The sequence below is a fragment of the Chaetodon auriga genome, chromosome 4, assembly GCF_051107435.1.
Source record: "Chaetodon auriga isolate fChaAug3 chromosome 4, fChaAug3.hap1, whole genome shotgun sequence".
NCBI lineage: Eukaryota > Metazoa > Chordata > Actinopteri > Chaetodontiformes > Chaetodontidae > Chaetodon > Chaetodon auriga.
The window spans coordinates 1,790,363-1,807,608 of NC_135077.1; the positions used below are offsets into that span (position 1 = coordinate 1,790,363).

Sequence of the window (17,246 nt, forward strand, 5' to 3'; positions counted from 1 at the left end):
AAAAGCAGCTGCTCTTTGATTCCTCTGGCAGGTCAACAGCTGCTTAATAAATTCAACTAAAATACATCTTTGCTAGAGATGGGCTAGAAACCACAGGTGAGACAGGATTTTTGTGTTTGGGTGCACTGACCCTTTAAAGCCTCATCTGATCCCTCCAAGTACAATGACTGAAGTGATGTTATTAATAGTGTAATTATAGACAGGCGGATTTTCTCCCCTCACTTGATTGTCCACATGTCAAACCTCCGCAGCACCGCATGGATTTGTATTCCAGCTGCTGACAGGACGCAGCAAGGCGCGCAGTGCCGTGCGTCAGACGTCTCATTCACCCCCTGCACCATCACTGACTGACTGAAATTGTCGAGGCTCTGGGCTGTACATCACAACATCAGGTACAACTTCCCAATTCTGCCCCCAGACAGGAAGTGCGTTTCAGCACACTGTGAATATGGCGCTGATGATGATGATGATGAGCAGGCAGCAGATAATCAGCCGTAATGGAATCAGACATTAAACTCTTCAGGAGGAGAAACAGTAATAAAGACTTTGCAGTTGGGCGCATGAAATTTTCGAGATGTGCAAAGTATGTTGGGAAAACTGTAGAAAAGCAGCTGATTTTTCTACTGCTGCTTTTCTATTTTAACAACAGAGAATATCTACAAACATCAGACCCAAAGCAGAGACGGAATCTGTGGCTGGAATCTAAAATATTTCACTCAAAAGCTGAATCACTTGTGTTTTTGTTGACAGTGATTACAGGTCCAACACCTCTCTTTGTATCCAAACTGTCAGGCTCGTTTTCTGTTTCGTGCTGCTTCTCTTAAATCAGCCCCAGTAATCTTCACTGCATCGCCTTTACTGTGTGAGCAACGTCTACCTGGGTGGCCGATGCACCTGCGTGCCTCAGCAGGCTGCGCAATTAATTAAGGCATTTGCAAAGCATGCGCGGCACGGAGCCGCATGTGGAGCCTCTTCCTCCTGGCTGCACAGGTCATGACGCCACACTGAAAGTCCCACAGGCGCGGCTGGCTGCTTATCCGCGCTGTGCTGCTCGCTGGTTCCTGAAAAGACGGCAGATAAGGTCTGACTGCAGTGGGTGCTGTTGGTTGGAGAGCCCTCTGACTGAACTTGTGAGGAGAGAGAGGGAGAGGGAGCTGTGCGCTCTCTTCCCGGCAGAGTGCGTCCCGCTCCACACGCATCGGGGTCACTCCACTTCCAGGCAGCGGACTGGTTTCAGTCCCGCACCTCCTGAAGGACGCCAGCAGACCTGTCCTACCTGTGCGCCCTCAGCGTGCGTCAAACAAACTCTGCTCTTCCTTCGTCTGATTGTTTCCTCCGCGGTTTGCTTTTGGATTACGGAGAATAACAAGCAGCGTGGGCGCGCAACTCCCGAAACCATGGATTTATGGATAAAGTTAATGTTGTTGTGCGGCTGCTGCTTTGGAGCGAGCGCAGACTTTGACGGCAGGTAAGGCCACATGGTTCACGCTGTCTGCCAGAGCCGACGCTTCGGTGAAAGAACACTGATTTTGGTCGAGAGCCTGCTACAGTTTGATCATCACAGTTCAATCCATGTACCGTCGGTGTCTGAGGAAACTGCGCCTCTGGTTAGAAACATGCTGAGCGTCTGGAGCCTTATGTTCAGCTCTCCAAACTGCGAAGCTCAGGTTAAATGTGACTGAAAACATGTTGCTCCTGCCAAATTATGTGCGCTCAAACGCGTTGAGATTCGTGGTCTTGGCTCTCAGCTTTATCCTTTGCACTGTATTATCTTAACTTTTATTGTGGTGAAAACCAATAATGGAGTCCATCCAAACCGGTTGGTTTTGCGCCTCGGAGCACACGTTCTGTTTCAGGGGAAGCTGCGTTTACACGTGCAAAAATCACCACGAGCCGCTCTTGTCTCGCAGATATGAGGCTGATTAGAAAGTGATGTGACAGCACATCGCCCCGTGCTTCATGTTCAAACACGAATCCCATGAAGTATGCGAAGACAGAGGTGTGGAAACGTGCCAGACCCCAAAGAATGCATGTGTCCGAGATTTCGATCTGCCTATAGGTGCATCTGAGTGGATGGACGAAGCCAGCCTTTTGTCGTTGTTTGCATGCACGGTAACGGCCCATTTCTCTAAAACAAGCACTTAAAGGTGTTTCCAAAGTAATTCTATCAGGCAGGTTGGCAGAATCCTCATTTCTTCCTTGGCTGGGATTCATCGTGAAGAGGATTTTTTTTCCCTAAACAGTTGCGTAAAATCAACACTATATCTCTAATTTCATGGCATATTGAGATGGATTTCTTGAACTCTACTGCAAAGTGTCCTACATCTCCAGCAGAGAATGCAGTACTTGTACTTTATTTTGACCCATGTGTCTGTCAGACAGGCTGAGCCCCAATGCCGGATCCTCTCTCATGTTTCACCTTTTCAAATGAATGAAAGGCTTTTGAAGATTATTGGAGGTAATTGTTATTGAAATAGTCTGTGTGCATTTCAGACTGGCTGCTATTTCACCTGCTCGCTGATAGAGTTTGACATCTGGAGGTATATGGCCTTTTCTCCCCCCTCCTCATCTCTTTCAATTCAGCTTTCTGCTGGGTTCAAAAGTATTTCAAAAGAGGCAGATTTGGATATCAAAGGTTTCAGCAAGAAGTAAAAGTGTGTCTGTGTGTGAGAGAGAGAATGGAGGAGAGGGCAGAGATGCTGGAGAAAACCCGAGCAGAGCGTCTGCAGCACATCATATATTATTGTTATTTAGGCCTTTTTCTTCTTAATCACCGCGGCTAATGTGTGTGTGACGGGCCGTGGTCTGATGAGATGTGTAGGGCTTTAACTTTTATTTCACGCATTGTCTTTGTGTAATGATCATTTACTTTAACCTAGCAGCAGCATATTGTACATTATTAACATCCCTGCTGATGGAGTGGCTTGTCACCACGGCCATAATTTTCCAATTTTTATGGGTCTAAACTTGCCCGGGCCCGAGTCTCCGCTTCAATATTAATTCATTGAGAGAATATCCCCTGAGACCGAGCACAAGCAAAAAAGCCATTTATTACCTAGTCTCCCTCACTTATTGCCTTTTAGAGAGCGTTCCTAACAGGCTTATCCATCTAGTCCTGAAGGGTCCTTCACGGGCATCATTGGCAAGATCATTTTGTTCTCCCATAGCTGCACATAATATGCTTACCTGCAAATCTGCAGCTAAAAACATTGCTCTGTTGTTGTTGTTGCCACTTTTTATTCCAGCCAAGGACTTACTCAAGGACAGACGGTTTCCTGTCATGTAGCACAGAAGACTTCACCAAAATAAAAGCAAACAGTTGAGGGTATTCTTTCTTAGTGATGTCACTAAATTGTTAAGTCCAACGCAGCCAAGTAGCACATACCAGACCTCCTCAGTAATAATCCAAAGGCGTGGACTGGTGCCAGCTTATGTTGCCGTTGTAATGTCAGACCCACATTTGGGCTTTCAGGGTTGAGAATGGGTGTGAAAACACTGTTTAAGTCACATTTTCTGGGCCGCCCGACAGGCAGTATGAATGAAACAATAACACATTTATATGGTTCAATATCTTTAGCCTTTAACTGTCGTTGCAGTGATGGTCAGACTGTTCAGTTCAGTATCTCACCAAATGAGACCTATGATCTGTAATAAATTGCCAGATCACAGTTAGGGCTGAACAGTTAATCGAAATATTAGCAAAATCACGACATCCAAACTGTAAGAGCTGCAGTGTTTTTGATTATCTTGAAAAATGTCTCAGAGTATCACCACAAATGAAGCAGTGTGCTGCTGCAGAGACGCCCCGGCCTACACATCGCACAGCCCTGATGTCAGGGAACATGTTTATCACCTCATCATCAGTTTTAGATTTTTTCATAGGAAATGCAAAGCGAAAATCACCATTCCCCCTAAAATCATCAGTCAAAATAATCAAAATAATTGCAACATCATTTTTATTTTTTTTTTTCCATATTGTTTAACTCTAGTCCCACTGGAGAACTCAGCGTTTCAGTTCACGTCCAACAGAACTCTCCCCCTTTTGTTGTCATGTTCACTGAGCAAACAGGATTGGCTGTAAGTGGAAACCAGTTTAGAGGCCGTACATTGAATCGAAGTAAGTGCCACATGGACGCGCGAAGGTTGTTGAATGTCTATGTTGAGCGCTCAAAATGTGCCGGCATGTTGTTCCCTCCTTTATGCAAGGAAAGAGCGAGCATAGCAAGAGTCTGCTGCACAGTCCGCTGTGGTGAGACACGCGATGCCATTCAACAGGCCCATAACGATCACCAGAGCCGTGGCTTCGTCTTGATTGTTGGTAACGTTGTGTCTCAGTTGATTGTGTGGTCATCTGTGCGGCTGTGGTTGATGCAGGGGTGAAATGAACCAGGAGTCACTGCCCATCGCTCGCTGCAGCAAACTCACCTTTTCAGGCAACACGTGGACGCCCCATGCTGGTCCTTACAAGCGTTTCATTCCCTTTAAAAGAAAATGTCCCCTTGTGTCGCTGCGCTGAACATTCTCTTTGCTGGTTGTTTGCAAAGAAAGCTATCAGACAGCGTACACCTGCTGTTCCTGCACAGGTTTAGTGCACCTATGGCGAGTCAATGAAGACAACAAGTCTGCTGAATCAATGTTAGTGTTAATAAGGTTTTGTTTTTGTATTGCATCAAGTAAAAGTAGCAATACCACAGTGTAGAAATACTCAAGTAACTCTGCTACTTCAGCTGTCAAATTAATGTCATAGAGTAAAAAGTACAATTGCTGCCTCTGAATTGTAGTGGAGTTGAAGTACCAAGTAGCCGAAAATAGAAATACTCAAGTACAAGTACCTCACTCGAGTGGATGTAATTAGTTACCTTCCATCCCTGCTCATGCCTGAATGAGGTGGACATCTTGCAGTGCGGTGCTGAAGTGCAGCAGTGCAGTCTGGGAGGTGCCACAGTTTCTGTAGTGTTTGTTGCAGGGCCATTGTGTTGCATCGCATTACATCATACAGGTGTTTTTATTTTTCTGGCCACTCGCTGACTACCTTCCACTTCTTTGTCAAAAAAAAAAAAAGCCTTTAGATTTAATAGGCCGGCTGATTTCTCACCTCGCATCTTTAGTTCAGATATTTGTCGATGTCCCACCCGTCGCCGCCGCCGCGGCGTGTTAATGCGATAGTCTTGGCAGTCTGCATGCAGATCTGGCAGCGCGTGCAGCCGAGGTGCTTCATTCAGACTCCAGACACCTTAGGACTCCGCACGCTCATGCCTTCAGCTGAGCTTAGCAGGTTCCAGCAAGTCGTTCACGCCAAGATGCTACGAATGCAGCAAGGAACGCCTGTGTGTGTGTGTGTGTGTGAGGAGAATCCACAGTGTGTGCTTGGGTATGGAGTTATGGATGGATGATGGATTAAATTATCATGGCTCTGAATGTGGACTGTACCTTCATGGTGGTGATTACACACCCCACACTGCTGCACTGTGAGCGATGGACTGACTGTCAGGCGGGGAAATCGGCCAGCTCTGTATCCATTAGTGAAACAACAGAAGAAAGATGGCGTCTCCATGGTGCATATCAAGTGCTCAGGTTCTGCTGGAAGAACCCGGTCTGATAGCCTGTGCTTGAGAAGGGGTGTCACGCTGCATGTGTGAAGGGTAATAATTATCTGCTTGAGTTCCTTCAAGGCTTAGTGCAATTTAGGATCATTATTCAGAGCCTCGGGGTAATAAATACAGGTATTATGCTCACGTCCATTTGATATGCCAGCTTTGCATTTAGCTGAGCGTCACCGGGGACAAGATGCATCTGACAAACCTCCTCTTCTTCGTGCAGCGCGCCCACTCTCCCGCTGCTGATCGGCCTCAATTTTGAAATAAATCTTTCATAAACGTTGTAAGAAGTGAAAAATGAGCATTTGACATCGCTGCAGTGCTGACGTGATGAACAGGTGAGCTGATGACTTTTTGTTAAACCTTCAGTTTCACGTTCAGAGCGTGTCGCGGTGCACGGCTGCAGCCGGCTGAATTCAGCGTGAAGAGAGGACTGAGAGTAGCCGTGAACATGAAACACGATTCTGTTTTCACTATGCATCTGCATTTCTGTGCGCGTGTGTAGGAGAAAGCATTGGAGGGAGATGTTCTGTAATCCAGGACCTGTTGCATCTCCTCGTCACTCATCGACACCTCTGGCCCAGCATCCACTGGGAGCTGTGGGAGTTCAAACTGTGCTCTTAATAACATCATGTGCTCGGACTCAGATGGCCTGCCCCTCGTGGCCCTGACACCCTGAGAAAACTTATATGTGTATATATTTTTCATTTTTGCAAACCCTCCAGGCAAACATAGGAATCGCTTCTTGCCTCTGGAAAAACAACAAAAAAATCTTGATTTAACATAAACTGCTGACTTTTTCTTGCTTCTGTCTGATTTTTAAAAAATTTTTGTCTCATCTGTTGCTTCTATTATAATTAATTTCTATTAAATTGACCTTGGATATCCATCTACAAAGGAATAAGGCTGCAGTGGCTTTTTCGTTATGATCAATCTGCCTTTTATTTTCTTGCGTGAGCATTTTGGTCCGTGTCCAAGTTAACCTTTCAAAACAAGACGAAGCAGTAAAATCAGAAAATATTCACATTTGAAAAGTCGTGAATCTGTGGCTTTGATGACAGTAACGATGAGGCGATGATTCATTTTCTCTCCATCAACTAACTGATTAATCAACAATTGAATGGACAAAACAGTGGGAACACCAAACGACTGCACTGGTCAGCGATGTGAAGTCGAAGCTAATTAGCTGCTGTGACGTCCAAAGTGGCTGGAAAAGAATAGCTGGCAGAATAACAAGCTTCAGTCACACAGTGATGATCTGATGTTTTTCTCTTTTTTTTTTTAATGTTGTGAAAAGGTCAGTAGATCCAGGATCAAGATTTAGTGGTGCAAACACCACTAAATCCCAGAGATAACCAGCTGCTATTAATGGGTGGGCTGCCATTTAAATGTGCTTTTATTCAAGGCCGTTACAGCACAGCGAGCGAGAAAAGAGGGCGAAACCTGAACTCATGAATACTTCTTCTTTTCACAGTTAGACCTCAAAATATCTTTTAATCCCACAGAGTTTTTGAAAAATGTTAAATGTGAGGGTGCATCTGGCATGAGCCGCTCTGCACTGGGAGTCACTGGGTGCAGTGATCATGTTGTGATGCCATAAGTGCAGAAGGAAAACCAGACCACGTCATGCTGGAGCAGGTGCTCCCGTAGCAGGAGAACCTCTTCCTGCGTGATGCCTCCATCCGTTGAGATGATAATTACCTTATGCGCACTGATGAGTAAATTCAAGAGTGTGTGCAGGAAGGTGAACTCCGCTTGCTGCCACCAGATTTGAGTATCACTGACATGTCATGGGCGGTCGTCAGACGTCTTTCAAAGGTGCCACCGTCCTCCAGACGAGGTGATTTTTGCCACAGGCGAAGGTTTTTCCTTTTATGTCTCATATGTGCAGTATGGATGGCGAGCAGGTGCCATGTTTATGCGCTGTGTGTAGCTGCGTGTCACTGGCAGAGAAAGTGGCAGCTCAGCCTGGCTGCTGTCCAGGCCTCTGCTTTTCCTTTCCTCTCTCCTTTCCTCACATCCTCTTTCCTTTTACCTCCTGTCCTCTGCTCTCTCACTGTGTGCTCAGAGTGCCGTCTTGCTTGCCAGGCAGCAGACAAACATTTTCCCTGGATCTGCCACTCTCACTTAGCATCCATCAGGGTTTTTTTTTTCTTTTTTCTCCCAATGAGGTGATTGGCAGCGGGGGCAAGCATTAGCATTTCCTCATCTTGGCATAGAGAGACTAACAGGCAGGGATAGTGGCAAAGGATGTGCCTTGAATACTGAGCACCAAGCTCGCTCTCTCACCGCGGCACACAAGAAAGCATCTTTTGTGTAAATGAAGTATATCAAGAGAATTTCTCCTTTGTTTTATGACTGGATTACAGTGTTTCCAGCTTCTCTGCACAACTTAAAACCTGCATAATCAGCTCACACCACTTGGTTTTCAGATACTGGATTTATTCAGTGATCTATGCTAAACTCTCATGTGCTCCAGACCTCTTATAATAATAATGAAAGAGCAGTCTATGTGCTGAAGGGAAAAGATAGTTGTCTTTATTGTACTGAAGCAGAAACCGCCCGGCTTGCTCTTTCCCAGCCTCTGATTCATTCATTACTTGCTAGATTTGAGGTAACATCTCAGAGCCAGGCTCTCAAAGTATGCAGCTTGGATTTTCATCAGTATCCTTAAATGGACTCGTTCCCTCGCCCTATTCTCTCCATAAATATGTGTTGAGCCTTGGTACAGATAAAAAGGTAATCCACATGCACTGTCTGCCAAGAAGCTATTTCTTGCTCTGAGCAGAATAGAACATGACATAACAAAAACATCCTGCTGTAATTTCTCCAAGAGGAAATCGCATTGCTTGGAAAATAACGTGGATCTGTGTAAACACTAATACCTGCGTGTCCTCTCTCCGGATCATCCGCCGTCACGAAATCATCTGATAGATTCTTTAACCGCAGAGTAGAAAACACACAGCAAACATCTTCAAGGGCGTCAGGCAGGCCAGTTTTTTAGCTTCAGTCTGCTTCACAGGCCTCATAATGAACAGTAATGTGGTCTTCTCAGAAGGGAGTGCCAGTGGTGCACTGATGCACACTGCAGGCTAAATTCAAATGGGCTCTGGCAGGCTTTCAGCGCAGGTCTCCAGTTTGACATCACGTTAACCAACACGATCTGATGTGCTATCAGTTTTATTTCTGAGATGCAAAGATAATCTGCTGCAGAGGCAGTGAAAAGTCGGGTTTCGGCACCCTGAGAATTATTTTTTATCATATATTGAGCTGAAACAGTTTGTAGACTGACAGAAAATTAACCCACAACTATTTAGAAAATCAATTAATGGTTTGGTCGAGCAAAAATGGCAAAAACATTTCCTCCAGCTTCTCAAACGTGCTGCCGTTCTTTGTCTTATATGACTGAATATCTTTGCATTTCGGACTGTTAGTGAGGGAAACATGGGATGGAAAGATGTCACTTTGGGATCTGGGAAACTGTGAAGAGCATTTTTCAGTTTTCTGACATTCACTAGCTGCTCTCACCAGAAAGGTGCAAAGTGCAGCACACGTGCCAGAATTTGTCCCCTTCAGTGCAGTTAAAGAGCTATTATATGCTTAAAAACATCAACACAGATTAGCCAAAACAGATTTATTTATATACACCCCAAAGTCACAAATTTGCCTCAAAGGTATGTGCAATCTGTATAACACTCGAATCCTAAATCTCTCATTCAGACGAGGAAAAACTCCCCATTAACGGCAGGAAAGTGAAACAAATCATGTCAGCCTGCCTCCAGACAACATTGAAAAGACCCCTGCTTTTCATTAAGACGTTTTAATTGACTGTGAGCTAATTATGTCATCCCCTCACAGGTGGCCACGACAGATGGCCTCGTCCAACGGCCTGTGTCGATACGGGGCCAGAGTGGACTGCTGCTGGGGATGGACGCGCCGCTCCTGGGGTCACTGCCAGCGTGAGTGCCACCATGCCTGCTGCTGCTGCCGGGGGCAAACGGGGCTAACAAGGTTGCGAGGTTTCAAGCTGGGGGCAAAGATGCTGTTAGACAGTAACTAGAGGCTCGGGGAAACACACACACGCACGCCACCACAACAGAAACTGCTAATGGAGCGGCACACCTGGGACAATCTTTGGGTAAAGATTGATGGTAACGCCTGGTCGGACCGGTTGACATTTATATTCACACTGTGGGTGGCCGTAATGAGGAGAGACTGAAGCTGCAGGTCACACGTTCAAGGGTAGATAGGAGATTGATTATAGATCACTACTGTGCAACAGTAAGCTAGCAAACGCTGCCAGAGCAAGAAAAGTCAGGTGTGCAGACCTCAACTCATCTGTATGTTCGGCAACGCCACTCAGAGGATTCAGAGGATGCATTTCCTGTCATTACCGCACGCCGACTGTGAGGTATATTTACACTGTGTAAAGATCGCCCGACGCTACCCAGGGAGGTGTGAATACACTAACATGGCTTTCAAATGTGGCCAGTTGCCTCACAAACGTCGGATCCTCCGCTTGGCTCGGTGCCTGTGCTGGTGTAGCTGCTGCTTTGCTGTGGAGGTTTCGTCAAGGAGGGGTTAATCCATGAACTGGCCTTTTCCACAGCAGGAACTCAGCAACCTGCGAGCTGAGGGAAAAGTTAGACATTTTATGAAATATACTCATTCCTTTCCTTGCCAGGAGTGAGATGCGAAAATCAATACCGCTCTTATATCTGTCCGTTGAATACGAAGCTGCGGCCCGCAGGCGATTAGCTTAGCATGACCTGAGGACTGTAAACGGGAGGAAACGGCCTCCACTTAAAGCTCACCCTACAAATGAAACCGGATATTAATTAGTGAGCGTTGGAGGGGTTTGGTCAGAGCACGGCTAGCTGTTTCCTGTCTTTTATGCTAAGATAAGCTAACTGCTGCAAAAAGTGACCTCAAAGTAAGGAGAAATATCTTCTTTAAAGATGTTTCTTCTTAACGGGCAGTTTTTCTGTCAGAGAGTTTCACTTCTTTTAAGCTTTTTTTGTCCTAATTATAAAATGTTACTGAGTCTAATGCTTGAAAGTAGAATTTCCAGAACTGTAAAGCTGTTAAATTAACACTGACGTGCAAAAAACTGCGCTGTCCAAGTCAAAGGTACTTGTTTTTAGTCTGTTTTTAGACTGTTGGCAGATAAGTTTGCCTATTTAAAGCAATATTTCCCTCATTTTATGCTTTTTTTGTTTTTTTCAGAGCTCAGTTTTTGTAGCAGTAGCTTCATATTTAGCACAGGATAAGAGCGGTATCAATATTATAATATTAATATATCAGTGTTAATGTCCCACATCCTGCCAGCCGTCAGTTGTGAGTTTGTGTTGTTTGTCTTTGGTGGATTTTGTTGTTGGAGATGCTCATTTTCTTTCCTCACACCTGTCGCTTTCACAAACTGATCCTTCAGTTTGTCTCGCTGCTTTCTGATGCTCCATCCTCTTTTGGATTTTTTTTCTGTCTTCGCTGGCATCTCAAATTCACAATTTCTCTCTCAGTAGTGCCACTTGCTCTATTGTTGTTTGTCTCAGAACTGCCTCGCCTCCCCGGCAGTGCCGTCTGTCCTCGTTTGGTCCATCCAAAGCGCTGCAGCCTTTTCAGTGCAGCACATCTAAAATGGGTTTGTAAAACACAGAGAACCAAACAGCGAAGCCTCACAGATCTCTACAGGCGGAGGATATGGGAAGCTCATCGGTCGTGGGTCGTTAAGTTCCTGCTCTGGAAAAGGCCTAAAAGGGTTCTGCATGTTGGTTCTGGCCACGTATTTAAAATGATGTTTATTAATCCACTCATTTTGTGTTTTTCATTGCTGAAATGACCATATTTTGACTTCTGTTCGTGTGCGTTACGCTCACTGTGCCGTCCCGCGGCCTCTTTGTTGAACCTGTTGTATTTTGTATGTTTCTTGTGGGAAACATGTCACACACTGCTCGTCCGATCCAAACATCTCTGCAGCTGCTGAATTTGTTGGCCGTAGCAGCTGTTTTTCACTCCAATTCCATGCAAAAATGGCAGAGTGCCATCTTTTCTCTTGAAGCTGCGGCGAGCGGCGAGATTTCGTATTTTGTTCCGGAGAACACAAACAGTATTAGCTGAGTTCACGGCCTCATGTGTTTGTATTCCTAAAGCTTGGTCAGATTAACCTCAGGTCTCTGCAAGACAAATCTGCTTTTTATCCACCTCTCGCTTCATGTCTATTAGAAACAAAATATGATAATTTTATTCTCACATACACACTTAGAGTCAGAAAAACTCCTTCTGTTCGTGTGGGACAGACTCGTAGCTGGAGGGGGTTGATTTCATGCTTGCAAATTAGAGTTTTTAGGGTTTTTTTGTTGTTTTTTTTGGCCCTGTTCAAAAGCCTCCTACTATTTCCCAAGGCATTGACACTTGAACTACACAACATGTGCTGGAATGATTGAGGCAAAAGCACCACTGTTTTACTGAAACAGCTCAATTGTATCATTTGATAGTGTTTGTTTGAACGCGGGGCCAGACTCGGCAGTCATCCTGGCAGGAGTCGGCCGTCTCGATGCCCAGTACCTCCCAGTGCATCTGTGCTGGGCTCTCTGCCTTCACAGCTTCCCATGTTCAGATAATTCAAGGTGGAATAGATGTGGGTTTTGGATGAGGAGGAGGAGGAGAAGAAGACTTTATTATTGCAGAATCTGAGATGAAGGGGCAAGACATGATTCGTGTTCTCATATTTTACCCACTCGAAACTCAAAGCTTAATGAAAACTGCCTCTGAAAACGCCGCTCAGACCAAACACTCGTCGTTTTACCTGATGTGACGTTTACTGAATGATTAATTAAGAGAAAGCCGTGTTTGCATCAGTCGCCGACCGGCCGAGCAGCAGTGTGTCAACATGTTTTCTTTGTTGTTCTGGAGTCCCACATGTTCACATTGAGCCAAAAATACGAGCTAATTTTGAGCTTAGCCACTAGTTCAGCAGTACTTTCACTCCAACATTTTTTTTTTTTTTTTTTTTAATCAACACCATATCTGCTCTGCGAGTGCTGCCTTAATGCCTCCAAATGCCCCTGACCGGCTCAAATCATTCACTTGAGACTACAATCAGTATTCCATCTAGTCTGTGCGGTGCTGATTTCAACCTCAGAGGAGGGAGGTGGAAGGTTTGGGAAAGACAGGAAGCCTAATCATGGCTGTGCATGTGTGTGCGCGCCTTTGTCTGCGCGTGTGTGAGAGGATCTGTCATTACAGATTCCAGGTCTTGGTGAGGTTTTGTGCCGATAGGAGAGATTAGATCAGAGCTATCGGATTGTGGCTTTCTCAGCCGCGGAGCTCAGCCATCGGTTTGTGCGACTTCTCGCAAAGAATGAGAAACTTAATGGATCAACCTTGATTTTTTTTTTTTTTTTTTTTTTTTTGAAAAGCTCCCACCGCTGAAAAGGGAGGGAGGGAGGGAGAGAAAAGGACCGAAAGTTGGAGAAAGTAAAAAATCCTAAGGTGTAAGGGAAATGGTTTAGAGGTAAGGTGTTAGAGATGATTGGTGCCGGAGTGGAGGGAGACGAGGGAGAAAATCGGGCAGATGGAGGAAGAGAGAGAGGAGCTTTAGATTTATAGTAAAGTGAAGCTCCACTTATAATGCTGTGACAGGCCATCCGGCAGCCAGAGCCACACTTGAAGCTACTTACTCTAACCAGCTGCCATCATGAGCATTTCACTGCCACACAGAGCGTTTCAGCGTTTGCTCAGCAGTTGCATCTCTGCATTGCCTCTGTAACACAGTTCACAGTAATCAGGCTTCTCATCTCTTGGGCTCTTAATGAAGATGGAAAACCGTCCAATCAACAGGTTGATCCCGTTAGTGTCAGTATGCAAATGGTCCGCTCTGTCAGGTGATGCAGCGACTGCGGGGCTGTAAAAGAGACTTTAATTTGAAGCTAATTTCATCGTTAGTTCTGGAGAGTCAGGGAGCTCATGAAGGCGCTGTTCATAGGAGTGTTCACAGCCCAGCAGTTATCTGAATGAAGCTCAGGTAGACACTCCTGAACCTCAGGTCCTGTGTGCAGCTGGGTGGAGAGTAAGGTGTGAAGGGTGGGGTGGCAGAGTCAGGCGAGGTACATCCACCTTTCAGTCTGTATCCGGTCTCAGCCGGCCTACAGTTATTGGGTTTTTGTTTGTTGATTTTCGTTCTTCCAATCACAGCACATCATTCAGTGACATCACACAAGTGTAATTTAAAGCTTCAGTACTTTGTTCTTCAAATCCTCTAAAAAAAAAAATTGTGCTTTCAAAAGAAAAGAAAAATACTCCTCAAAGAGTTGCTTTGAACTAAGGTCACGCCTCTCACTGAGAAGGTAGACTAATGGGGCGGCCAATCAGATCCCAGGACACCCCCCTGGACACGCCCCTTATTGTAACCAAACCCCATCTTTGAAACATTAAGGGATTTAGTCGCCTTATTCACCATAAACCACCATCTTTCCTGATGTTCGCCGTATCAAAGCTGCACAGATGTTGTTGAAAGAAACATTTTAAAGGAGTAATCCAGTGATTGATCTGTGATCTTCAATAATGACTTAAGAGAAGGAGGATCGGGACTGAAGCTGCTCCCTGAAAAACATCCTGCGTCTGTTGAATGTGATCTTTTACAATCGTCTGATATCGACGAGCTCGTCCGGAGACGATGTTCAGACTGTGGTCACGATGCGTTCATGCTGGGCCGATTCGGCGCTGATCAGCAGTAACTAGCTCTCCCGTTGCTCCACAGCTCGAATATTTCTGTCTTAGGTCTGTGCATTGAAAGAACGAGACCTGAATTCAGAGACCCGACAGACTTGAATTGACTTGTAATTTGCTTCATGTCTCATGGGGTTGGACTTGTCTTCGGCTCTGGGAGGAAGACGTGGTTTATTTTCTCTGCATTGGAAAGGAACTGGCTTGAATATCACCTCCATGTTAAATAGATCACACATTACAGTTTCTTCAGAGGTTTTGGTGGACTTCTCAAATCCACTGAGACCAGGATTTAGCTTGATTGAGTGCGGTCTTTGTTTCCACAAATGGTGTGGACAGGATTAAGGCAGGACGTCTGAATTGGTAATTTGAGCTAACAACAGAGCGGTGAAAGCAGAAAAGTGATATCTCTGTTTCAGTAATTCACTTTATCGTGATTGTCTGTGCGCTTTCCTCGTCTGCTCCGCTTTCCTTTCATGATCGCTGGGCTGGAACGGCTCGTCCAAACCCAACCTTTTCATCTGCTCCTGAAACGAGGAGAAACAGAGGAGAAGCTCAGAGGAATCAGAGGAAATGGCTGCAGGAATAAAGGCACACGCTCAGATTTTCTTTACACAATTCACACTGAAAGTGAGCTGATTTGAAAATCTGATGTCTTGTAAAATAAGAATAAAAATCCAGTCGACAGTCAGGAAGCTGCAGCGTTTGTGTCCGTGTCGAAGCTTCCAGGCCTGTGATCTCGCTGAGTGAGATCGGCGATGTTTTAAGAGAAAACGGCTTCACGGCGTCTGGAGGAAAAATGCTTTTTCGCTTCCATTTAGCTGTCGGTGATTAGGAATATGCAGTTAATGTTTTCTGGAATAAGATAATATCCCTGGAGACAGTGGTTTTATTGGACATCATTTTAATTATTAAAGCTCAATTGAAAATGTGTTCAGAATGTACCTTTTTGCCTCCAGGCAGGAACGTGTGTGACTCCAGAACTCCAGACTGTTTGTGCATGTGTGGATTTTTTTTCCGCAGGAGCGTTTGCTTGCCTCAACGACCAGGCTGCGCCCGCTAACATCATGTTCATTTCTTTCTCCATCAAAGACTTAGCAATGCCCGCAACGTTTGTGTGTCTGGCTGTTTGTTTTGCAGCTCTCTTCGCCTTAACTCACAGAGTAGCCCGGATAAGGTGCCAGCCCCAAGGTTAGCTCCACACCTTTCTTGAAGTAATCTTGCTCGACATGAATTGCTGGGGGCACATCCTCTGAGTCCTGGGCTCGCTCACTTATTTATAGAGCCAAACCCACCCCCTGCTCGACACCACTAACACCTCACACCCCTCGGCGGCGGCCATCTTATTCCCCCCGGCCTCAAATCTATGCAAACAGCTTACGCTCTGCAGGCCTGATTTCACCTGAAGCCATGTCTAACATGAATTATGCTGAAGTTCTTTAGCGTCTCATTAAGATTCAGCTGCCCCTCCAGCCGACCCCTCAGAATATTAATGAAACCCTTCAAGCTGAAATCCATAATGTTTTTTAATTAATCTATCAGTAATATATCGGTCTGTATGCTGCAGAGTCAAAACTGAGTATTTACTGTGGGTGGAGATGATCTGCATACGTAGCTGCACAGAAATGTGGGGTCAGTCGGGGGGAGTCGGCGCCGTCAGACTTCATCTCGTAGGTAAATAAAACGTCCACCGTGACATTACCGGGACCATCAGTGACATTTTCACTGCATACAAACGACGCTGAGATAAAACAAGTTCACACACTCGTGGCTCATCTGACATCAGTCCTGAACCAAGTCATTGATTAGGTGATCGGCTGAACAATTCTGATAAGAAACTGAAGCAAAAATGCCAAATATTCTCCAGTTTGAGCCTCTCAAATGTGTTTTATATAGTTGTGAACTGAATACTTTTGGATTTGGGTGAGTGTGAGGATGGTGTTTTATTGGCCAAACTGTGAATTCATTAATCAGAAACACAATCACCAAGTCAACCGATGAATTATGCAGAAATCGCCACGAGCAGCCTCAGGTAACCGCTCGGTTGATTTCAAGATGATGCAATTTGTAATGAACCAATGATGCTGTTTTCCCCATCGTGCTTTGAAGTAATGCGCCGCGCTAGTGTAAAAATTCACACACCATATCTGTGTCTATTAAAATGAATCCCCTCCTTTGTGTTGACTATCAGGCATCACAAACAGTCAATAACTCAAAGAATCTGCATCAGCAGCAGCAGGACGGCGTCCTGAGGACTGGCTGATGTAAACCACAGTGAAAGTGTGTCATCACTCGGCGTGTTTTGATGGTGTTCATGGAACGGGGGTCATACGTGCTATGTTTGGCCTTCCAGCTGGTACGACCATTTTTAGTCCTCCGTGTCCTCTGCTGCGGTTAATGAACGCCGACCGTCTCTCTGCCAGGCCAGAGGCTTAAAAATACCCTCAGAGGCAAAGCCTGTTGATGGCCGCCTCTGATGCAGCTAATCAAATCCTCCCCCATGTAGGAGAATAACAGAAAGCACTCCACATGACTACCCTCTAACCAACAACATCAGAAGCTGCTTTCATTCTGTCTGCTCACCAGATCGAGGTCTAATCAACTTCCACTTCCACAAAAGTACAACTCTTTTACTTTCCTCCAACAAATTGGGCTATTTTTAAAAATGCAATCGTGAACTTTGTCTGCTCGGCGGGTTAACACCCTGCTCGTCTCACAGGCCTCTCAGTGGGGTAACATTACTTTCTCTCTATTTGATTACATAGCCTAATAAAGTGGAATGAGTCTGGAGATGTTATCAGCTCCAGTTAAAGGATTCATCACATACCTCTGTGCCTTTGAATTCAGCTTGAACAATGTTACAGAGCGAAACCTGAGCGCCTGAAGCTGTTCTTCCTGGATACACCTGCTGCTCTGCAGGCTGAA

General features: G+C 45.4%; 1 protein-coding gene across 2 annotated transcripts in view; it reads left to right on the forward strand.

The window, feature by feature from the left end:
- The first annotated feature begins 988 nt into the window (after positions 1-988).
- npnta (nephronectin a) overlaps positions 989-17,246 on the forward strand; it is a 46,731-nt gene continuing 30,473 nt past the window's right edge. The window contains exons 1-3 of one of the 2 annotated variants that reach the window (XM_076727973.1): positions 989-1,468; positions 9,456-9,556; positions 15,462-15,512. In XM_076727973.1, the coding sequence (XP_076584088.1) occupies positions 1,398-1,468; positions 9,456-9,556; positions 15,462-15,512 (223 nt within the window). In that variant the 5' untranslated portion in view covers positions 989-1,397. The remainder of the gene's footprint in view (positions 1,469-9,455; positions 9,557-15,461; positions 15,513-17,246) is intronic. The other variant, XM_076727975.1, reaches the window with a different exon arrangement.